A 25,614-nucleotide genomic window follows, 5' to 3' on the forward strand; every position below is an offset into this window, starting at 1 on the left:
ATTTCGGATTATTCATCTTGATCAATGCTTAAGAATCAGTGGATTAGCAGTGCATAGGACTTTATGCACAGTTGATATCATACATGTATGTAAGTGGTGATATTTCGGATTCGCTTTGTGACTGTTTTTCGACTCCATCGGAGCCTGGGTACATGCAGGGTGTTTCAAAATGGCGGACATGACGAGGGTTGCGCTAATCGGCCATTCGTACATTAGAAGGATGGACAAGTATATGAAAGACAATATGTGATACAAAAATCTTTGTTTTGACCGAAATAGATTCTCATTGTTGATCCGTGGCCAAGGTGGGTTAACCGTTAAGGGTTTGGCGACATCGTGAACACTATGTACTTTCTCCACAGCCCCTGACATTTGCCTTTTTCAAATCGGTGGTAACGAACTTTCCTTCGACCCCCCCCCCCCCCCAAAGATTGTAAGGTATATCATTTCTTTTACGAACTTCCTGATTCATGGTACGAGTGTGAAACATGTAATTGTTATGCAACTTCTCCGACGGGATCCTCACAACTTGCCACCGGGATGCAAAAAAGTTGTTATTGAGATTAATCAGCTTCCAAACTCTGTGTCTGAATCCTTACCATATGTCATTTTGGAAACACCGGTGTTTTGGGAGAATTATGGTTAGAACGGTACCTAGTGAAAATGGCACCTGGTGAAAACGGCACCTGGAATATGCAAAACGGCACTTGGTTAAAACGGCACTTAGAGGAAAAAATATATAATTGTGTTAAGATATATATTTGACATAAACATGATAAATTCTTTTTTAATTCAAAATTTAATTTATTGACTTTAGAATTTTTTTTTGCTTCAATTTTGCTTTATTTTCAATCTTTTTTTAAAGTTAGTATTTATAAGCTATAACGCAACAATATGTGGGATTAAGAATAATTATATTTGTAGTGTAGTGTTGATACTATAAAAAAAGAAATGGTGTAAATGATTTTTTTTTTAAATATTTACAGTGAGAGTCACTTTATCTCACATTTCTATCTAATTCTGTAGAAATTATTTTAACAATATCAACATTGTATCATCTTCATTATAAAAAAACAAATGTTTTGTTCTTTTAAGCACATTGTTATTATATTGTTAAATGCTGTATGGCTATTCATATTTTATGTACAGGTGGGAGAGGAATATCTAAGTTTTTCTAACTTGTTTACAATCCTTTTGACATTTTGTCTAGAAATACACAATAGTAGCTGTATATGATTGCAAATTGATGATCAGCAGATTATTGAAGGGGAGGTGTGAAATGGTCTTTTGTTTCCTATTCCTACAAGTGTATTCTAAATAAACATACTCTAACTGGCTTCTAATTAGTCAACTGTGACTGGCAACCCCCAAAACAGAGTAGTATACATATTTGAAACACTATAAATTTTTAAATTTCAAAGGATCATATAGTATAACTGGGATTTGATCTCTTTTGTAGAAAATAATATTAGATATATAATTTAAAATAGAAATACATTTAAAAAATCTAACCACTGTACAAAAGTACAATAATTTTCAAATGAATCAGTTTAATTTTTCTCCTAAAATATTTTTAAAACATTTTTATCAATAATAATATACACATTTATTACTATATATGTAATATAAAGATCCAATTTCTGTATAAACAATATCAAATTCTCAAAATAAAAGAAGTGCCGTTTTGACTTTTCTAAAGTGCCGTTTTGACTACTCTCAAGTGCCGTTTTGCATATTTCCTAAGTGCCGTTTTCACCAGGTGCCGTTTTGACTTGTACCCTTAGACTAACCTACATTACCTGATGGAGTTCACCTATCTACAAAATCATGCAGTACCGATCCAGTACCTATGGTCAAAACCTCAATAGTATATCAAAGATGCAGTGGTCAACACTTGCAGGAGGCAAAGGCCAGTATAAATTAATTTGAAGTTTGATATAATGATATACATGATATATGAGCATAAATCATGGAAATTAATAGATGCATATGTATAGGACAAGAGTCAAATATCTAGTAAGATATTCAGAAAGATTTCTGTTCTAAACATTCAAGTAAAAAAAAAAATTATATACTTCTTTTAAATATATATTACTCCATGAAAACCTGCAGAACATGATGTCAAATTTTCCATGCTAATGTCTCAAAGTTATTGTTCGCAGGGTAAACTTACAGTATACATATGTCAAAGTTTTCCATGTTAATTGCTGTATTAAAGTCATTGGTTCGCAATGTAAACTGGCAGCATACATGATGTCAAAGTTTTCCATGTTGCTGTATCAAAGTTTTTGGTTTGCAATGTGAACTAGCAGTATACATGATGTCAAAGTTTTCCATGTTACTGTCTCAAAGTTATTGGTTCGCTATGTGAACTAGCAGTATACATGACGTCAAAGTTTTCCATGTTACTGTCTCAAAGTTATTGGTTCGCTATGTGAACTAGCAGTATACATGATGTCAAAGTTTTCCATGTTGCTGTATCAAAGTTTTTGGTTTGCAATGTGAACTAGCAGTATACATGATGTCAAAGTTTTCCATGTTACTGTCTCAAAGTTATTGGTTCGCTATGTGAACTAGCAGTATACATGACGTCAAAGTTTTCCATGTTACTGTCTCAAAGTTATTGGTTCGCTATGTGAACTAGCAGTATACATGATGTCAAAGTTTTCCATGTTGCTGTATCAAAGTTGGTTCTCAGTGAGTACTGGGTAATTCATGTGGCTGTCTCAAGGTATAACTAAACTGTTATCTATTCAATACAAGATCAAAAGCAAGTCTTTATAAAAAAAAACAAACCATGCCTTGATTTATCAGTAAAATGTAACAGTTATGAAGCCACTGTTGTTGAAATCTTCATCATTTTATTATCAAAGTATGCAATTATGAAAGGTCATTACCTAAAATGTTGGTGATACCTTTCAACATAACAGCAGAAAATACATGAAGTAGTTTGCTTAAAATATATAGTCATGAATTATATTCTAGATAGAATTCTTTCAGCTTTAATCATGCCAAAGAGACGACCAGCCACAGACGAAACCTGGAGTAGAGGAAAGAGTCTAAAAAATCAGAGTGAAGTGTAAAAACTGGTGGAGCATCCATCCGCGCAGATTGGTAATGGAAACAAGCAGACAAAATTCTTAAGTAACAAGGTAGTGGCGGAACCTTTTTGAGATGCTACAAGCAATATATCAGAATTACTCAATCAGTTATTAAGTTCAGGTGAGCCAGCAACCCCAAAAATGGCACATAGCATATCAACATTGATGGGATTCCGCTCGATGCAACAGTAGCACAACGCATAAAGCAAAAAATCTGGGAAGATCAGTATTTAGATTTGCGTGTGCTGCTGCAGCAGCAAGAGGATCCAGTATCTTTTTAATATTGCTGCTGGATAAGTTACAATACAGTTAAATGCAACAAAGCCGAGGGCGTCTCTGTCCATTAATCAGTGGACAGATGCATCTTTGATTTTGATATTCACAACAATCTATTTGAAAAATTCCCAAGTGAAGCCCAAAATTTGTTAAAATATTGTTTTTTTATGAGCAAAATGCATAAAATTCATTTAACAACCAAAGCGTCAACAACCACTGGGGGGTCTTCGACTTCCAACACCAGTCAACCCAAACAAATTAAGTGAATTTCTAGTTCATTATGATAGATCTCTTTCAAATTATTTAGTGCAGGGTTTTAACATGTTTAAATAGGATTTTCGCCTGGGTTGTGTTGCAAACCCCATCATATCCGATATAGTAAGTAATCATAAATCAGCAAGGGAGCACCCAAATATTATCAATGATCATACAGGAAACAGGTCTGCAAAAGGTAGAATTGCTGGACCATTACTTGCACCCCCATTAGATCACTTTATTGTATGCTATCACCCCTACTGTGGCCCTGAGTTTTTTGTCAAAAGGTAATTCAGGTAATTTCGGAATAATTCATGACCTGTCTTTTCCAAAAGACCAGTCCGTGAATGCCAACACTCCAAAAGAGCTCTCTGCTGTACACTGTGATTGGATTGTTAATGTTTGAGGTTTGGTTAAAAAATTTTGGTCAAGATATTTTAATAGCAAAGTCTGACATCAAAGAGGCCTATAGAATAGTTCCAATTCACCCTCTAGATCACCATCTATTAGGTTTTCATTAAAAAAAATCATTTTTAATATTATGATATGTTAACCAATGGGAGCAAGTAGCAGTTGTCAAATTTTGAAACATTAAGTTGTGCACTACAGTGGACAACGGAAATATTTTTAAAGCAGCAGGGGTCTCTCATATCCTGGACGATTTTTTCTTTGTGGGCCCACCAAATCCATCAAAGTGTAGGTATGTTCTAGCCAGTTTCTATTCGTATGTAGGCAAATTGGGGTTCCTTTTAAGATGCAATAAACGCAGACACCTACAACTAAAATAATTATCTATTGGATAGAAGTAGATACTGGGATAATGGAATACAGACATCCATATGAAAAAATTTTCAGAAGTGCAAAAAGCTCTCATTGAAAGAATTGCAGTCAGCACATAAGTCTTCTTGACTTCACATGTGGGGTAGCTAGTAGTACCTGGTAGGGCCTTCTTAAGGCGTTTAATCAATCTCACATTTGGTTTGATGATTCTAAACGATATGCTAAGATAGAGGGGAAGCGAGAGCTGATTTAGCTACCTGGTCATATTTCCTGGTCATATACCATAAATCATTTTCATGGAAAATCTGTCTTCCTAAATAAAGAATGGATGTCCTCAGAACATCTAAATCTGCAAACTGATTCCTCAGGGTCACACAGTTTTGCTGTAGTTTTGGGTTCAAAATGGTTTGTGGATGGATGGCCTGATGCCCTTATACAATGTCAAATATGCATCAAAGAACTTTTTCCAGTTGTTATTGCATTTAGAATTATGTGGGCACAAGCTTCAAAACTAAAAATACTTTTCTTATTTGACAATAAAGCAGTTGTAGAGGTCATAAATAAACAGTCATCTGGAGGAAATAACCTCATGAAATTATTATGTCGGCTTGTACTAGTGGCAATGCAGTGCAATATTCACTTTAGAGCTAACATGTTTCAATAAAATCTGATGTACTCGCTGACAGACTCTCTCAAACAGTATTCAGCAAGCACATTGGCATCACATGTTTCGGCCATTTAATTTTTCATAAAATTTTGAATTTGCCAGACCCATCTCAGAATTTTTTTTTTGTTTTGTTCAGAAATTGTTAAAAAGGTGTCAAAAATTATGCCAAGGAACAGCCTCAAGACTCCAAATAACGAGGGAAATTCCTACAAAAGTTATAGAAGGTATACGTCTTCCAAGCTCTATTTGGAATAATCGAATTCTTTTAAGAGCATTGTTTCTTACAGCATTTAAAAAAAAAATTTAGATTGGGAGAATTATTTGTTAGGAAACTGCAATCTATGAATCAAGTGTTTTTAAAGTCAAACATACATTTTAAAACTGATAAAGGAAAATTGAAAATTGTAAGTTTAATTTTATGTCACACACAAAAACTAGCAATCTGGTCAGTCAGTTACCATCTACCTAGAGGCCCAGCCTGAAAAAGAACTCTGTCCTGTGTTTGCCATTATTGAGTATATGTGCCAATTTAAACATTCAAAGGGGACCCCTTTTTCAATTTATTGATGGCACTCAGGTTTCACAGTCATTTGTTTCAAAACATTTAGATGCAAGTATTACATCCATGGGTTTGAATAAAAAATTTACAAAGGTTATGCTTTTTGTATTGGGGCAGCAACTCATGCAGCTAGGTTGGGTTCTCCTAAAAATGCAATTCAACGTATGAGTAGATGGAAATCTGATGCAGTCAAGAGATATATAAAGACAGGATCCTTTACTCTTTCTCTCCCGTAGTTTGGTTTTTTTTTCACGATTGATTGAATTGATAAGGTATGGTCTACCACCCTCTCCTAATGATAACAGTACAACACAAAACATCTGCTTATAAAGGTCGTCCTGCAATCAATTTTGTCTTAGTCAAATTAATTTTGTCATCTTCATGGAGGCTGTCCCTTAATTAACTATAAATGGGTCAGATTATGCCTGTCAGGTTCATGTAGGTTGACCCGTTGTCCTAAGATAAGCTGTAAATGGGTCAGATTATGTCGGTCATGTTCATGTAGGTTGTGTTTTTTGAGTATTGTCATGATGTTATTTTAAGTTTTGGGAGATCCATAACAAGGTGTAGATACAAATTGTAGAAAGTCATAGGATCTCCCAAATTTCATGTGTTTCATTTGTGTCATTAATAAATGACATATTTACAGCAATTCTCATTCTTGGTTTTCATTCAATCTGAAAAATAACAGAGCTGCGGGAAACTTGGTTTTAAATTTGCACTATTATCATATGGAAGGCATAAATACAATATTTATTTCCTCAAAAACAAGAAATTTACAGGGATAAGATTTAATTTTGTTTAAAGTCATCATTTTGCAATAAGTTCTATGGTCGAAACAATGAACTTGTCAACAAATACCATCTATCATTAAGTCAAATGCATATATAGATTTTTCATACTTATTGTAAGAGTATTTACACATTGAATTATCTACGGATTTTCATATTATATCCTGATTATGATAATGAATTCGCGCCGGGTATGACCTGTCGACTGGGGATTCCCACTCCACCATGGCACTTGATCCCAGTACTGATGTTTTAGAGGTCTGTGTTTGCCCTACTCATAATTTGTATTGTTTCATGGACATCTGAGCTTAAATATTTCATGTATTTTATTCAACAACCAACAACACCCAGTCAATGATTTGGTGTTTATAAAAATTATATTTATATTCATAAGATATAGCTCTAATGATGAAATAACAATTGAAAGTTGTTTGTGGAAAGTAGTTTATTATTCTTTTCGCCATTTAATTAGAAATGACAGTTTAAATACTTTATTTTTCTTGCAGGTGAAATAAATTACGGTAATTTATCAGAATGTGTATATACGGAGTGAACAAAACACGACAACTCTTGTGTCATTCTGAGGATGTTCATAACCAAATGTAATCATGCAGATGGACTGAGATTTGGACATTCTTTTGCAATGTTTTAAAAGTGTTTGAAGATTTCCAAACACAAAAAAAAGAAATTTCGAAGTTTTAAGTAATGCAAAACAATGTAATATATAGATAATGAACAATTCGTATGCTCGAAAGTCCACTTAAATAATGAAAAGTTTGAGCATTACCCACACAGGCCTTTAATTTGAAATCAGAGAAACACACAGAAGCCATAGAGAAGTACGAATCCTCTGTCGACATGTGTCGCCTGCTGTGTTCCCCCTGTCATGATCAGATAAACGGGAAAGATATGTAGAAAATTCAGTGTAAAAATAATGGCATCATTTTTTGTTAAACATAAAAGATCGATTTAACAGCAAGTTGTATATTCAAACGATAACAATGCATAGACCATACCATTTTTTTTAAATCACTGATATCCTTAAAACACAAACTTATTTTACCAAAAACCTAATTTGTTTTTATTAGAATTTAATTGAATTTAATTGCAAGTAGAACAGCTCTTGTGTATCAAATTAATTTTGAGACAAAAATACCATCTTCATTAATTTGATCAAAGCACAAATAAGATAGAAATGTTGAAGTCATCGCAATCATTGTTATTTCCCATTAATTCTCTCCTCATGTAAATATGAAACAGAAATGAATGAATCTGCAGGGTCTTTTGTTATGAGTTCAATAGGTAACCTTAATCAATTAATATTTGCTTATTTTTGTTCATAAAAGGTCAACGGTAAACCGAGATATAACAGAAATATTTTAAAAATAAATTATTGATTTATATTGTGTTAGGTTTACGATAAAATGAATCAGAACAGTTAAAGAAATCTACATTATTAGATCATGTTTTGTTTTTATTCCTCTATGCTTTATTTATTTAGAAAAATAATATAAGATGTCAACTCTTTATCGATGAATCCTCTGATGAAACTTTAATTCTTGTAATTTATCGTGTTCTTCAGGGGTAAGAATAAAGAATTAACAGTACTTTCAACAGGATATCTTTTATTTTGTTTTCAATACATATATCTAATTCCATTTCCATTAATGTTTGCAACTCTTTCTCCTTAAGCTCTGTCGATGTCAAAAAGTTTCGTTTCTAATCCCTCAGAAAGAAAAACATTTTAAGCACATATTTTCAGCATCATTCAATGAACAACTGAATTTAAATTAATGAAATTTGATTCATGTAAAAGACTTCAGCTCCATATAACATTAACATAATGTTATAAACAAACATGTTTTTAATTACCTTGTAGATCTGAATAATTGACATGTAAAGTTTGATTGTCAGGAAACGTATTTGATTGTGTTATACACAGCATATCACGTTTACGTTTCCAAGTTCTACAGTAAAAAGTATTATACAAACCAACACCTTCAAAAGAATAAATAGACAAGCAATGGTAAACTGGTCAGGAAACATCTCGATCGGAAATTTTTAATCTCAATGGATTTTACTTGCAAATGGATGGAATTTCAATACAAGTCCTCCCAGTTTTAAGTTGTACGATATCCAGATTTTTGGCGGAGAAATCACAATGCATTTTGAACAGGAGTAAAACATTGCACAGAAGGGGGGGGATCTCGTTGAAAAATATTTTATGCAGATAAGAAAATGGCAATTTACAGTGTTTGCCTAACATCTAGATTCGTATTTATGATGGAATTCCAATTTAAAACATGAACATTCAGAAAAAAAAACTTTTTTGTTCTCCTTAAAATTCATGTTAGAAAATATGGGATATGTAAATAAGCTTTTGTTTTCTTTTGTGCAGAAATTCTTCGAAAAGTGACGTATCAATACAAAGTGCTGAACCTTTATGTGACATTAAATTGAAAGTATGAATTTCTTGTTCTCTGAGTATATAAATGCTTATGTTCAAGGCACCTGCACCCATTTCTGCATTACCTCTGCTCTGAGCAGATAATCTGTGTCTTAACAGTCTATTTAAAATTGATTTCACAAATGAAATAATTCCTACTGAAAACAGGAATTCATCTAAAATTAATCCGAATACGTAGAATATCTTGATCTGAACTAAATATGACAAGCGTGATTCCCAAACCTGTTTTTGAAAAGTGCATATAGATATAAATGTCTTTTTGAATAACTGCTTTGACACTATAATATGCATTTCAGGAAGTTTTCAAAAATCAAATATATGCAATATGATATAAACAATAGCATTTTTACCTGTTTTTGAAAAGTGCATATAGATATAAATGTCTTTTTAAATGCATCATTTGAATAAACAATAGCATTTTTATATCCCCTAGCCTTTTGGCTATTCGATCCAGGTAAAAATGCTATTCTGCTGCCTAAAATCACATATTCCCTTGCAATTATTTGTTGTCATTATTGTCATGGAAACAAGTGTTATTATCAACATCAACATAAATGACCTCTGCATTCGTGTTAGAGTTTTTTGTGCTGTTTTGCCGAGTGAAACCAAGAGAACCGAGACTGAAGGAGGCAGGAAACATAGACGTTGATATTTTCTTTTTCTTCTTGACAGGAGTAAGGCTGGAAGCTACAGAAAAAGATAAAAAAAATATTACAATACCAGCATACACAGAAGATTCATATTTCATAAGATTTCTATATGTACTTAAAGTTGATGCAAAAGTTGAATTGCTCATCTAAGGGAAATTTGACTAAAACAAATTTTGCTCATTTTGTGACTAGCATTTGTTCAATTCTACCTCATGAATGCTCATTACATGAAATAAAGAAAAGGCTATAAACCTTCTTAATTTTCATCATTTGTCTCTTTAATTCCAAAAGAAAGTGATGCAAAAAATCACCGTTTTATTTTTATGACTTAATTATTCTTTATTCAAAATCTTGTAGTCTCCCTTAATGCGTATACATGTACATGACATGGAATAAGATACATTGCAAGAACTGTAGTCTTACATCAGATTGTAAATAAATAATAATGAGCGGAATAACTGAAATACTGAATAATTAACCTGAAATGAACCGGCCATTTAATGACAAGGGAATACATATAACGTGTTTGTATTACATTCTGCAGTATTAATCCTGTCTTTATATCTAATTATTTACCTATTATTTCATCTAGTTCTCCTTCTGGAATACCTGCAGAGACAGCTCTACTGCGTAATGAGTCAATGCAGGCCTATAAAAAAACAAAATATTTTCTCAAGACATTGGTGATCATTGTATATGTACACGAACCTAGCATAACCTTAGAAGCTTGACTACCCGTATTGTTGGCACCGACTCATCCAAGTTTAACGTAAAATTTAGATCCAACATGTATAAGTAACTGGTATGAATTTCTATTAAGAATTATAAAATATTCCTACAAAATAAATCACATTTGTATACAAGGGTTCATAGACGTGTAAAATCTTGCTCTTGTGTGAATGCGTTTTATGGAAGTGTTTTCTTTTTTCTTATATCTTTAAAGTGAGGGTGAATAAAGATTTTTTTTTTCATTTTTCAAGAAGAATCTCACTTCATCGCGATAATAAAATTAAAATAAAATACCCGTACCTGAAGTGCCTTATTGTCTGCTTTAGACGTTTTAAGATCACTGGCTACTTGTTTTTTCTGCTTATATAAAAGCTTCATCCTGAAGTGCTCGTGATCAATAACTGCTACCACCAAACCTAAGTAAGGATAAAGAATAGGGTTAATATGATTGATTGCCTTCAGAAATTGCATCATTTATTTATTGTTCATTCAGGGCACTATCACCTCCAGTCGTTTTTGTTTTATAAAAGAATCTTCATCTGTCTGCCATCAAATGTATACAAGTAAATGGTCAGAAAAGATTCGTACATATTTCTCAGTTACAGTTATCCTTCCTTTACAGTTCGTAATAACTAAATTAACCCATTTTATAAAGATTCGCATTTGAATCTAAGCTCAATTGAGTACTTTGTATTATTTCGATAGAATAAAGCGACTATGGTTTGGCAGTTTTTTGTCATGGCTTTACTTTTAGATAAATTGAGAAATGCATAATCATACAATGAATATTTAAAATGATCAATAACTGTTCAATAGTTCAATAGTTGCAAAGATCAATAATATATGTAATGATCAATAACTGTTCAATAATTCAATAGATGCAAAGATCAATAATATATGTAATGATCAATAACTGTTCAATAGTTCAATAGTTGCAAAGATCAATAATATATGTAATGATCAAAAACTGTTCAGTATTTCTATAGATCAATGATAAGCAATGAGTTCACAAACAATGGTCTACTGTATTATCCACATGTAATACATTAATTTATACTCGATTCTCATTATATCGCGGGTTTCATTGTATCGCGGTATATTCCAAAAAATCAGATACATAGCTCATATTCTTTTTGTTGAAAAAACTTTCTCTCTGTTGTCTAAATGTAATTCTTTGTGATGATTAAAATGCATGGAAGATGCCTCGAATTTTTTTTTTTTGTTGAAATAATAAGTAATTTTACAGATTTCCGTTTTCGTTTTTATTATATTTAGACCACTCAATTTTTAGTCTAGTAAAATCCATAATAAAGTTCATGTTTTGAAAGATTTTAGTTTGTACTATTGTTTATTTTTTGTGTAGAATTACATCGTAAATTTAAAAATAAGAATTGAAGTCTATGTCAACCATAAGTTTCCATGTTTTTCCATACCGCGATACTAGGAGACTCTCCAATTCAGTAGGTAAATAAGACTTCCTGTTTAAAAATAAACTACAAATTAAACGATGCAAGATTGGAACATAATTTGACATTAAAAGCTTACGCCATAGTTTGGTTTATGAATATCATTTGAAGAAAGTTAAAGCAAAAAAAAAAATGAATTACACTTTTTATGCAAAAGTTTTAAGTACCGCGATATAATGAGACACCAGTATACATTAGTTATGCTTTTGAAAATATATTTATGCAGATCGTGACTGTTTAACAGAAACCAAATGAAAAATTCAAATTCTAAATTTATATTAATATGATCTATATATTTCTAATTTTAAAAAAAACTTAAAACATTAATGTTTTATTATCATTATTTCCTTACTGTGCTTTATTTGTATTATTTTGAGAAATTAAACTTTCAGATGTCACTGGGAAATTGGAAAAAAAATTCGCAGTTTGAAAACAGAAGCTACACACGAGGACCAAGATAATTTTTTTAATGAAACCATGCAGGGTAACGTTTCAGGTTGTACTCGTACATGCTTGGTCATTCTGTCGCTTAACTATTCGTCAAATGGTTGTCAGGAGTGGTCGTTTGAATTACTTCCTTAATATGTATTCATAAAAATATTTACATACATATAGGGGTTGTAAATATCTTGATGAGTTGAAATTTATGATAATGTTTCTATGGAAAGTCATTTTATCATACTTGAACTATAATCAAAAGTACAATTACACAATAAAACTTTTGCGAAAAGTTGAGAACCTTTCTCAATCAGATCCAGATATGAACTGTAACACTTGCACTTTCAAATAATCCAGAAAAAATACATTCTCATCATACATTTTGTCTTCATGATGTATTTTTCGATCTGCTCCATTTTTAAAAATTGTTCTTTGGGTAAATTAAAACTATTACAGGTTTGAATCAATTTGTTATAAATATGTATTCATAAAAAATATTTACATACATGTACAATTACTAAATAAAACATTGGGGAAAAGTTGAGAACATTTCTCTTCCACATCCAGATAAAAACTTATACACTTTCACTATCTTATAAATAATGCAGAAAGCACACTATTTCGTAATACATTTTGTCTTCATGGTTTGTTTTTGGATCTGCTCCATTATTTAAAATTGTTCTTTGGGTAAATCAAAACTATACCACAAAAAATTATCTTTAATATATTTAAGAAAGTAAATCAACCGATTTTGTGGCCATAGAGTTTTCATCTTTAAAAGGACATTCCTTCTTTCTTACTAAACATGTAATCTAGCTTGTACAGCGAAAAATTAATTAATTAACACTGTGCTTTTTACTATAATTTCGAAATTTATGCTCCCAGGGATAGGGGATCTGGAACTAGGGTGGAGCTTTTTTGACACTTTATCAATTTTTAAGATGCTTATTTTTTCGCTGATAGATTACATGTTTAGTTAGAAAGTAAGAATGTCCTTTTAAAGATGAAAACTCCACGGCCACAAAATCGGCTGATTTAGTGTATAACTCTAAATTTTTTCTTCCATTTTTAAAATAACAGATAACCAATCAATATTATACTTACTGTTGACCACTCGAATGACTCTCCATGGCACAAGAAATGCCAAAATAACCACGAATTTCTGAATTTTGTAGGCACTTAGTCCTCTTATAAAAACTAGATCCACCACAAAAGACGCCACCACGATAAAACCATCGAAGACCTTGAAATAGATTATTGTTACCTTATCTGCATGTTCATTTCAGGAACATGAAATATAGCTGCATTTTGAAAACGGACAACATAATGGTATTTGCAACAAACAACCAACTCATTATTGTAAGTTTGTGATTAAGGATAACAACAGCATTTCTTTTTTTAATCCATTAATTGATGTAAAATTATTCTGCTGTATGATGTACATGGATATCCTTTTAAGCTTCCAAATGCATCGTGAGTAACTTAATTCTGTACTTTGTTTATCCTGACATATTATCCATCAAATCAAGCAAAATGACATCATAACTTAATTGTCATTACCTCTAACTTCTTTTCAAAATGTTCTTTTCCACCACATATTACTTTTAAAATATTCTGAAATAAATTAGAATATTTATTTCAATGTTTTCCTGTATTTGGTATGTAATACTACACATAGTAGTCTAGAGCTGATTTTTAAAAATCATGGATTGATAGAACTGTAACATAAATCTAAATCATAAACTTGGGATTGAACTATCGATACCTCCACAACCAATATGGCAAGGATAGAAATGCTGCAATAATGTAGTTTGTGAGCTAGAATCACTTCTAAACTATGTGAGTGATCGTCGTGTTGAATTTCTGGGTGACTCCTATTGCTAAAGTTCCACTGATCATTGCTGACATTTGATGACCAAACTCCAGATGAGTTGTTAATGAAATATTCAGAATACACGCCAGTAGTCTCAAGGGACCGTTTGTCCAATTTCGGCTGTTGTTGATAATTAGTTTCATTATGTTGAGAATCCACAGAAGAAATAAACGCTAAAGGACTGTATGATGCAGAAGTTACCGATGTGAAATCCACTCGAGACGACAGAATCATGGAATGTAAAACATTGATGTCTGTTTCATAAAGGTTGTGTAAATCCTCTGGATATGTTGATTTCATTGTTTTCACGAAATATAAGTTAGCCATTTCTTCGTGGTCAAGAACTCCTGGAAAATCATGTTATTGAGTACATCATAGAAGAACACTCTAAAGCCACTGCAGAAATATGTCAATATTTGGCCTATGCTTAATAATTTTCAACAAAAGTCACGTAATGAAAAAATATGTCCCAAATTTAAAACCAGTCAAATAAATCAAAGGTAAAGCCTAGCTATATATTGGCTAGTTAACTTAAACCATTATTATTATTTCTCGATTTTCTTTTCTACTGCATTAATTATAGAATTATCTGATTTGTTAAAATTGAGCTTAATGTGAGTATAAAACAAAGAAAGATTGGGTGACCGTCTAAATTTTGATATCAAAGAAAAAATATACTCACTCTTGAGATAGAATATATCCAATATGAGTTCCCCAAGCACGAGGACACAGTCAATAACATTTAAGATGACAATACACATCAACACATGTTTGGTATGCATTAAATTGTATCCCAAAAATCGTGACCTGTAAATCCAATGAGAGTGTATCACACAGCGATAATATATATGTTAACAGAGTTCAAATGTTTCAGAATTACATTTTACAGGTCTTTAAAACAATTAAGAAACATCAAGCGAGTTTATTGATTTTGGAAGAGAGAGAGAGCACGCTATATATTAAAATGCATGCAGGCTAAATTATGAAAACTAATGTCTGACCTGCCAATACATGAAGATGGTGGTTTTCGATTTTCCCTTTCTATTTCATATTCTAAACTCTTCTCTGTTTTGTCCAGTTCGGCATGAGCTTTTGCCATAGCTAAGACACCTGACGCCAGCGCCTAAAACATACCATAATAGATACTTCAGAGGGTAGGTAAACAACTGAGGTTAACTAAAAATGTTTAAACAGAAACGCTATATCTTCTGAAACAAACTCTCATATTTTGTTTAAGTATTTTGGAGAAATGAATATTTATTTATTATTCAATCACAGTTTATTTTTGAAAATTTTTTTTTACAAGCTTTAGATGCATTTATACAACAGTACGAAGAAGACTTGAATTTCAATCAGTTACAGTTAGTAACTTTTAAAGTAATTTATCAATAAAGACCAACCTTTAAGCCTGTGAATTCCTGCCTTCTCCTTTTCCTTTTTTGAGATAAAATCCCCATTTTGGTGTTTAGTCAGAATTCTACAAGAAAAATAAACCTTCTGATTAATCCATATTTTATTCATTTCCTACTGTCGCAGCTATTTGATTACAAGAACCACGTGGTAACGATAAACTCCAATTAGCAAGGAGAAAGAGCAAGAGGAATTTGCACATGCAATTGTTGATGATTTGTTGTGACAAACATTTGAATAATTTGCTGTGATGTGTGTATCGAAATTTGAAAGAAAATTTCTGGTAATGTAATTATTTAGACGCACATTTTTATTAATTTGTATATCTAAAATGTTGATAATATTTCTAGATTTCGATATTTTTTTCTTTCGACCTAAACTACAGAAATATTACTGACGGCAAGGTTGATTCAATTCTATACTTGACCTGTAGAATGAAGATGGGATTTTTCATTGCAACATACTTATTGCATTATGTAGTTCATATGAATTGAAACTTTGACATTATTAAACATCTGTCGTTAGACATGATAAAATTACGCAAGCTAGTTTCATTTTATTGATTGATTGATTTTTTTATACAGTATCACATACTTTCAAAAAATTTTAACTTCAGAATGACTCAGACTCTTGTCAACTGAAAAAAAGTTGGTGTGGTTCTAATGTTGTGAAATAATATGATTGATTGCCTAATTAAATAATGAAATATTACAATTTACACAAAAGAAAAATTAAAATTTCTTGGAAAGTACGTATATATGACATTATTCTATCAAAATAAAACATCCATCACTTGAAACTTACTGGGGCAAGTTGATGGCTTACCAAAAAGTCCAAATTTAAAAAAAACGCAAAAATGAACGTCTTAGGATACATTTCATAACCTTACATCACATCACAGGTACTTTAACTTTCACACCCTTCCACCCCTTTTCACTTTCAAGATTAGTGCAAATGATTTTTTTTTTAGAAAGTAAGAGTCCTTACACTTTTTAATGCTATAGTTTTATTTTATCCAGATGCATTCATGAAAACATATGATCATGCAGTCTATATATTAAAAAGATTAATAAAAAAAAACAGAAGAAATTCTTTGTTATCACTTGAACATGGAGAAAAAACTAATCAGATTTCTCAATTATTTCATTTTTGATCATTTTACTGTATTTCACACATTATACACAATGCATAAAATGCAGTAGTCCTAAAACGCAATGCTTTATAGAAACTAATTTAAAAATGGCTGTGAATTTACTGCAAAAATTACTCTTACCATCAACGTTCTTCTCTCCCTAGCATAATAGGTAAGTGACACTAATTTCAGATGTTTTGTTGAAATTTTGTACAAATAACATTAGGTTTGGCGTTGATTAAACTGGGAGATGTGTAATGGGATAATTATTTATATAAAAAATATGCATTAGAATTCACCAAAATTCTTTTTATTAAATGTAAAGCATAAAAAGAAGTGATTTACATTTCTGGAGAAAATGCAATTAAAGGGTCAATTGTTTTGTAATACTATGTTTTATGACAGATTTGATTAATTATTAAATTTGTTATTTTTTACAATTCTCTTGTAAAACTTCATTGCAATATAGTTCCGGTAATTCCCTAATTTGTACAAAATTAAGGAATTTTATTTATTATTAACATAATACAGGAGAGGGGATGGCGATTTGATGAAACGTCCTTTCACAAACAACCACCAAATGATCTTTCTTCAATGAGATTTAAAACAATGAAGCTCGTAAAAAAAACAAAAATCTATCAATTATTTGGACAAAATTTCAAAATAAGAACCAAACCAAGGTGTCGTAGAATACATGTATCTATAACTAAAAGCTTATCAGCTTGGCCAAATTTAATTTGGTAAGAAATTAAGAAATGTTTACTAGGAGGAGTAAGTATGCTCTGTAACACATGCCGTTAACCTATATATTGATCGGGCAGACGACATACATCAAATGAAGTAGAAAAGCATGGACCTAACACATGATACATGTAAGACAAAACACTATCCAACGAGACGTTTCATTTCACAATAAAATGTTATTTTAACAACTATGGAAGTTGCGAGATCAGTGTTTTTAAACCCTTGAACATAAGCTTATTTGTCAGTGGCTTATCTAATTTAAAATTGGTTGTAATAAGGGGATGCTTGCACATCGATTCAGTTTGAAGACATAAAAATTATATGTTTTGGTTTTGTAATATTGCTAAATAATAAAGGAAAATTGACATTAATTCGGTGTAAGGATATGGGTTTTTATTTATTTTTTATTTTTTTGAAGCGCCTAAACGTTAAAAATCTGTTTGTTTGATTATTATGACTTTCTCGTAAAATTTAGATTCTATAATTAACTGTATATACAGGATGTAAATTTGAATTTTTAAGAGGAGGTTACAAATATGAGGGATAATAAATGAGCCTGTCACCGTTTTCTTAAAATATGAATAAATAATGAATGTATCTCCATGATTCTACATTTATGTTGATTGCATGTTCAGTAAATGAAGTTTTTATTTGAAAACGCATGGAGGAAAGTGGCATGTTCAATTTTAATACTAAGCAGAAAATATCAGCTTGCAAATTCGTTGTCATGTATAGGTTAAGGGCAAAAGCGTACAAGTTACATCATGACATTATTTGATGGTTGATTCAATTTCGAAAATGCTGACATTAGAGATCTACTGTTTAATGCCCTTTCTTCACCAGTATTTCGAGACTGAAAATACTTTGCATAGGCTGTGGATTTGAAACAATATGTTTGGTACTGATAGAAGATTTCGATCAGTGCCAATGTGAAAAAAATCATATGTTGAATGAAGTGCAAATTAGTGGGTAATCCTGATTGGTAAATATCAAATGGTTGACATTTCTCTGATAGAACTGAATATTATTAGAAATATTTCACTTTTAATAAAATCCTTGTCATATCAATATTAAACTATAAAAGATGTGGACTATCGAAAAAAGATACATGTACTATTATAGGATTTGACATGTCTATATGGTCATAGGTGAAATGAATGCCATAAATACACAAAAGATTACCATGAAAACATCTCAATGAGAACATTAATAGTTGTAAACAGATATAAACATATCTTTTACACACCGAATTCGTCAATGGATTATTTCATTCTTTCCAAAACTTGACACGGAGCACACGGCGGATGTGACAGGTTGGTAGGGGATGCTCACCCCTTCATTGCACTTGATCCAACTCCTGATGTTTTAAAGGTCCGTGTTTGCTCTGCTCCAGACTTTGTATTGTTTAATGAACTTTTGAGCTTGAATATTGTTTTCCATCTCCATATTTTTTCCCTTTTTTATTCCGACTGACAAACATCGGTATCAAATGAACTTGATTCATTTTTTTAAAAGCTTATAATCAATTAAAAACATTTGTTTATTGAAATTTCACCCAATTTCATACTCTTTCCTCGCCCTTTTTAATAGGGAAGGGAGCACCTTTGATTCTCGATTCAAACCTATGACGTAAACAACGGTTTTGATATTCCCTCATCAAGTCTAGAAAAAAAAGTCAATGTTCATTTGGATGACATCTTAAAACTGATGTCCCATGTCACAGTGGTGTTAACAAAACAAAGGACTCTCACTGCTCAAAGGCCCCGAGAGTCAAATGGAGATCTAAAATTGATTTAATGATGACTCTATTTGAAAGCAAAAAATCTTGAGTTGGACTTAAAACACCACAAATACAATTAATCTTAATCAATTCTTTTCTTGTTAAAAAAATACGGTTTTTTCAATTTTTCCAGGAAAGCCGCGGCTTATTTTAAGTTTTGGTAAGAAAGTTGGGGCTTATTTTCAAAACCGGCTTATTTTCAAATTCCGGCTTATTATCAATGCAAAAAACTGGTAAGAGAAGAGAGCACAATTTCGGTTTATTTTCAATACAATCATTGAATAAAGTGTAATCGATAGAATAGGAAGTACTTGTTCGATTTAAAATTAAACCATCATGAATTTAATAAAATAAAATAATTACAATAATACTTTGTTCAGTATCTTGCGTGTAGAAAAAAAATACTTAAAAGTGGAAAGTTTGACAAGGAGGAAACATTAACGAATGACTTTAGCTCGTCAAAGTTTTCTCTCGTCATTTTTTTACTCATTGGCATTCCCCGGTGTATGTTTTCTTTTGGTCTATGGTGTAATCGTCTACTTTATATTTTGAGAATGTCGATCCCGAAAAGATAATTTCATTGTTTACAGCTTATAAATTTACATGAAATATAAACTTGTTTTTGAAAAGTAAAAATAAAATATAAGATATCCGCTTGTAATTGAATCACTTGATAAATTAGTCAAACAAACACATATTTAACCAACTCAATTATACGGTACATTGAAATGTAATTACTACCAAGCCCTGCTGATTAGCACGTTTCTTGCCTCGGGCAGTGTTACCTGACAGTTAAATGCTTTACAAACAAAATCTTCCTTTTATCCGTTTACTTATTTAATTATAACAATTTTAAACACACTGTTAGCTTGTACAGGTCTGGATGAGATAATTATTGTTTCTGACAATTTTATGAAAAAAAAATTCACCATGTTACTGGTTCCGCAATGAATTTTTTTTAGCCAGCGTAACATGCTTACTGGTAAAAAAAATAACAACTTTAAAAACTACCCACTATTAGGAATTTTACATAAGTTCATTTGTTTCTACAGACTTAGTTCGTATCATGTCGTATGCAGAAATTGGTAAAGGTTAAATGAATTAAAGAAAGATAACTCAGTTTATTTTGCACAGTAAAAAAAATCGTCGAAGTTTTCAATCGTCAAATTTTTAAGACGAGGCAATCGTCAAACGTTTAACATCTTTCCTAAATGGCATTGTCATGACCGGCTTATTTTCAGAACTGGCTTATTTTCGAGTAATTTTTAATGCAAGAAATAGGTGGCTTATTTTCAAAACCGGCTTATTATTAAATCCGTCTTATTTTCAAGATTTTAGGGTATGACTGAAGTGGAAAAATGAGGAAAACTTAAATGTTCGAGCCTTTATCCACATATTATAGAATTGCTCTATTAAAATATCATATTATATCAAGGTAGGATTCTTCTTTGGTTTCTGAGTAGATGAAATATTCAATGTACTAGTATATTCATATATATATGTCTTATATATTTAGGTGAAAGAGATTTAAAAGAACCACATTTTTCTTTTCTCATCACAATTGCTCAACCTTATATAGAAATGGTAAATTGAGTTCGAAAACTAGCAGGTACAGCGCATATATTCATATTTATATATGTCTTATATATTTAGGTGAAAGATATCTTCTCACAATTTCAACCAGAAAAGATGAAAATATCTTCTTTTGATCACGTACCGACCCACTTCAATTCCCATTGAAGTTTATAAACTTGTTATTTATTACTTATATATACATTTGAGATAGACGATTGAATATTTTCGAATAAAATTATTGCACTAACCGTCCGTCGTAGATTTTAAAAGAAGACGCAAGGTGTAAATCGGCTTGAATGGCGGTTACGCTTCGAATTCATCTGGCTAAGGATTTTATTTCTAAGGGACTATTTTGTGAAAGGCTACTTGTGATCAGTTATAGTGAACAGATTGTTGTCTGGGAATATTTCTATTCGTGAAATTGAATATCAATGCAGAAAAGACACAAGAAACACGTCCGAAGATCAATGATAAAAAGTTGGAGGAATTTCGGTCGCCAGAAAGGGATGGATGATCCGATGGATGGAAACACTTGACCGTACCAGTTAATTTGCAATCAAGTATTTAAGATCAAAAACATTACCCTACAATTTCAATAACTAAAGACATATTCATGATGTAAACAAAACACGGGGACACTAGCAAAAGCTTACATTGAACTACGACAGCGATGAGGTGTTTGATAGGCCTATTTTACAACAGATTGACACATTCATCGTAAGTAGAATTCGATGAAACAAGCTAATTCAGAGAATTCGTGTCCCCCGCTTAGGAAAAAAGTCGGATCCCCCTGACTGAATTTGTAGAATTATTAAAATTATACATGTATACTGAAGAAATACATGTATGTCAATATGCATATAAAGCTTATTCTTTATTATTCTTTATTATGTGTATAGAAGATTCTTTTTATATGGAATATTTATCACACTGTAAAGATGATTTTATAACCACATGCTGAATACTATCATTTAGTAAAATAAAGAAAAGTTTTGTTTTTTTTAAAAAAAAAAAGAAAGGATCGACCGAGATTCGATCCCAGGACCTCTCCCATGAGAAGCGAGAGACATACCACTAGACCACGGAATCGCTTTACATGGGGTTAAGTATATGCAGAACTGAAGTTACATACATGTATATATTCATGTTCGGTATTCTCGAAATTTTACACGATCCATGGTGTTTGATAAAGTCCGCCGGGAACCTGTTTTATACGCAATAACTCTCCTCATGCCCCTGTGCTAAAAATAGCGACATGTAATACTATAAATACTAATAAAACAAACGAGGCGGGGCACTTTGAGAGGGGTGAGAGAGGTTCTAGGGAGTTTTGGTGTAAGATTATATTGCATAAGCGCAAAATCTTCTTGAAATATCGCCCGGAAATGATAGTGTTACACACAGACAGAATGTATAAATATACGACCTTGAACTTTGACCTTTTGACCTCAAAATCAATAGGGGTCTTCATTAGGCCACAGGGAGTTGTAATGTAAAATTTCATTGCGATAGCTCAAATGGTTCTAGAGATATCGTGTGGAAACGAAAGTGTTATAACAGACAGACTTTGCTTATTTATGACCTTGACCTTTGACCTTTTGACCTCAAAATCAATAGGGGTCATCTTTAGTCCATAGGGAGTTGCTATGCTAAATTTCATTGCAAAAGCTGAAAGGGTTCTCTAGATATCGTGTGGAAACGAAAGCGTTACAGACAGACAGAAAGACGGACGGACGGACAAACCCAAATTAATATCCCCCACTTTTCAAGCGGGGGACAAAAAATGTATGAAGTACTTGTTAACGTTGTAAATAAAATAATTATTATTTCACTTGCATATTTTGTGCATTTTTATACATGAAAAGCAAGTACAGCAAAAAAATTTATATATATGTTCCGGTAGATATTATTGCGCCGTGTGATTAGGTCACGTATTGACCTCTGACCTCAGACAAACTTCATACAGAATTGAAGATATTTGTTCTCCGTATGTTTATATAATAGAGAGATACCACAAATGTATATATTATACAATGAAAGACTTGAAGTTTTTATGCGCCCGGATCAATAGATCCGGGACGTATATTGTTTTGTCCTGTCTGTCTGTCTGTTTGTCTGCAAACTTTAACCTTCGCTTTTGAACCATAAAAGAGAGAGACTTTAATTTGGTATGCACACTCCACTAATAAAATTCTTTCAAATGACACCAAGGTCAATGACTTTGTGATTTTGACTGTGACCTATATGCTAAAAATAGTTTTTTTATGCAAACTTTAACCTTCGCCGTAACTTTTGAACCCTGAAAGTCAGAGACTTCATAATTGGTATGCATACTCTACTAATCAAGCTCTTTCAAATGACACCAAGATCAATGACCTTTTGATCTTGACTGTGACCTATATGCTAAAAATACCTTTTTTGAACCTTCATCATAACTTCTGAACAATGAGAGATAGAGACTTCGTATTTGGTATGCATACTCCACTAATCAAGTTCTTTCAAATGATTCCAAGGTCAATGACCTTGTGATCTTGACTGTGACCTATATGCTAAAAATAGCTTTTCTTCGAACTTTATTGCCGCCGGGCGCATAGTGTTTCACAAACACATCTTGTTTTCAAATGTTATCTAAATTAATAATTAGGGATTAAAGTTTTAAAATATATCAAATAAATATGATTTTCCAAACAAACTGAAATAAAACTTCCAATCTAAGTACAGATATGAGCCAAAAATCCGTAGAACGTGTTTTTACTCACTTAGTAAACGGTCAAAACTTTTTGTTTTTACATCATTTTGTATCTCTATATGAATTCTTTACCATAGGTGAAAATAAGAAAAATTTAAACATAGGGCGCATATTGAATAACTTAAATATCCTGAAAATGTAAGAAAAATAAAGAAAATTCGGATTAGGCAAAATCCATTTTGTTAAACTATTTGTGTCAATTTGGTCATATCATCTTATAGATTCTATATAGTAATATCTTTTTATGCAAAAAGAAAAACATTTAATCTTTTGATATAGAAGACATTATCACATGATTGGGTGCAATCATTTTTATTCTTAATGTCCAGGGAAAAGGTAATGACCTTGACCTGACTTTGACTCTAACGTAAAACGGTCAAAACTAATCTCACTGATACCATCAATTAGTAATATTGTCTTCTTGATTCCGTGAAAATTTCATTAATTTTTGAATACAAGAAATACAGTTTTGTGTGAGAAGAATCATACCTTTAGCTTTTATGAAGCTCAAATCTCAAAATACACGATTTCACTTTTACTGGAATCGATTTGTATGGGCGCATTTAAAGTACAACATCATTTAATACAAGAATTTGTTTGAGGAAACCATATTTCTGCTGAGCTTAAGATGAATAATTTTTAAAACATTCCTCTAATGGTAGACCTTTTTTTTAAAAAAAAAAATGAGTTACCTTCCTCCAAATTAACAACTCCGTTTGATATATTTGAAATACCATACAAATCTTAAAGAAACTCTTGATAAAAAATGAAATCTAACCTTTAGGGAAAGTAGGTTCCGTTATTGGGCTCGATATAGTCTCTAAGGAATGAAGCCGGATTTTCTGTTTTCGCATTAAATATTAAGATGGGCCATAAACTACTTTATTATCAAATTATTTCTTTCTTTTTCAGTGGGTGAAAAAGTTCTTACAGCCCCTCATCAGTCATCTTGGGGCGTACGTAAAAGAAAAGTTCTTAGGAAAACACACACAGGAAAACACACAAAGAATTGTATTTGGTTATTTTATTGAAATCTGTCAAATTCATCAGTTATGATAAATTTGCTTTAATTGACAATAAAATATGATTAAAATGTATTATTATTATTTTACATTAAATTGTTTTAAGAAATTGTCATATATTAACAAGGGCAGAGACCCCTTGAATATAATTCGGTCTCCAGTAATCGTCATGTATCGATATTACAAAAAATATTTCTTATAAATATGAAAGTAGAAACATGATGTTAATTATTTCTCATGAGTTGCCATGAATTGAAAACATAACTGTTTCAAATTATCCTCCAATATTGTCAGCATCATATTAACTTAATATTAACAATGCAATGGCATTATGAGTTGCGTAGCTATGTCCTTAATACCCATATCATAATTTGATGAATCAAAACACTTTTTCAGGTATATCTGTTTATCTCGATTTGGTGGCAACAAGATTAAACTTCGATGATTAAAAAAAAATCAGTAACAAAAAGTAGATGGGATGCCAAATCACTTCGACAATGCCCATTAGTCGAAATACCAGTTTTCAAGATAATGAAGTTCAACTGTGTTCAAGTGTGTATTTTTAAAACTATTTTAAGTTATTCATTTTATTAGAAAAGCATGTTGAAAGACATTAAAAGATGTTACATAATAATTTTATCAATTGTTCGTACATACACATAAACAAACTTGATGGCATACAAAGATGTTTTGTTCATTTCTTCGTCTTTCTTTTCCCTCCGGCTATATATTTTAATGTATATATCATAATTAACACTTTACTTCTAAAACAAGCAACGTTAACCTTTCAACCTTTGCAACCTCGTAACATTCTAAAATCCATTTGGGGAATCCTAAATCATCTACATATAAATATTTGCACTGTCACATAGGCGTTCCAACTAATATTTTAGTCGCCTTCAACATATCTACATATTCCTATCATTTATTTTCTTCAGTTTCCTTATCCACTGTTATCAGGTCAAATTCATCATATCTAAAACTCAACATATGTTTTGGTTATTTCGACAAAAACAATTCACCTCAACAAACGGACTTATTTTATCGACACTCAACTCTTTATTGTTCATCATAGCAATGTATCTTCAAATAGGTCTATGTGTAGTTTTCGTCTAGCTATGCAGGAATACCATGTTTAAAAAAAATTATT

General features: G+C 31.6%; 1 protein-coding gene across 1 annotated transcript; it reads right to left on the reverse strand.

The window, feature by feature from the left end:
- Positions 1-8,213: 8,213 nt before the first annotated feature.
- LOC134282843 (uncharacterized) lies at positions 8,214-15,534 on the reverse strand. Its single transcript, XM_062765229.1, has 10 exons — positions 15,453-15,534; positions 15,054-15,175; positions 14,735-14,859; positions 13,945-14,399; positions 13,740-13,793; positions 13,284-13,422; positions 10,576-10,691; positions 10,123-10,195; positions 9,247-9,583; positions 8,214-9,118 (listed from the first exon to the last, which is right to left on the reverse strand). The coding sequence occupies exons 1-9, from the start codon at positions 15,507-15,509 to the stop codon at positions 9,396-9,398; spliced, it is 1,329 nt and encodes a 442-aa protein (XP_062621213.1). The 5' UTR covers positions 15,510-15,534; the 3' UTR covers positions 8,214-9,118; positions 9,247-9,395.
- Between the last annotated feature and the right edge of the window lie 10,080 nt (positions 15,535-25,614).

This window comes from Saccostrea cucullata, unplaced genomic scaffold, assembly GCF_032062105.1.
Source record: "Saccostrea cucullata isolate Sc308-1 unplaced genomic scaffold, CSIRO_AGI_Scuc_v1 ctg406, whole genome shotgun sequence".
Classification (NCBI taxonomy): Eukaryota; Metazoa; Mollusca; class Bivalvia; order Ostreida; family Ostreidae; genus Saccostrea; species Saccostrea cuccullata.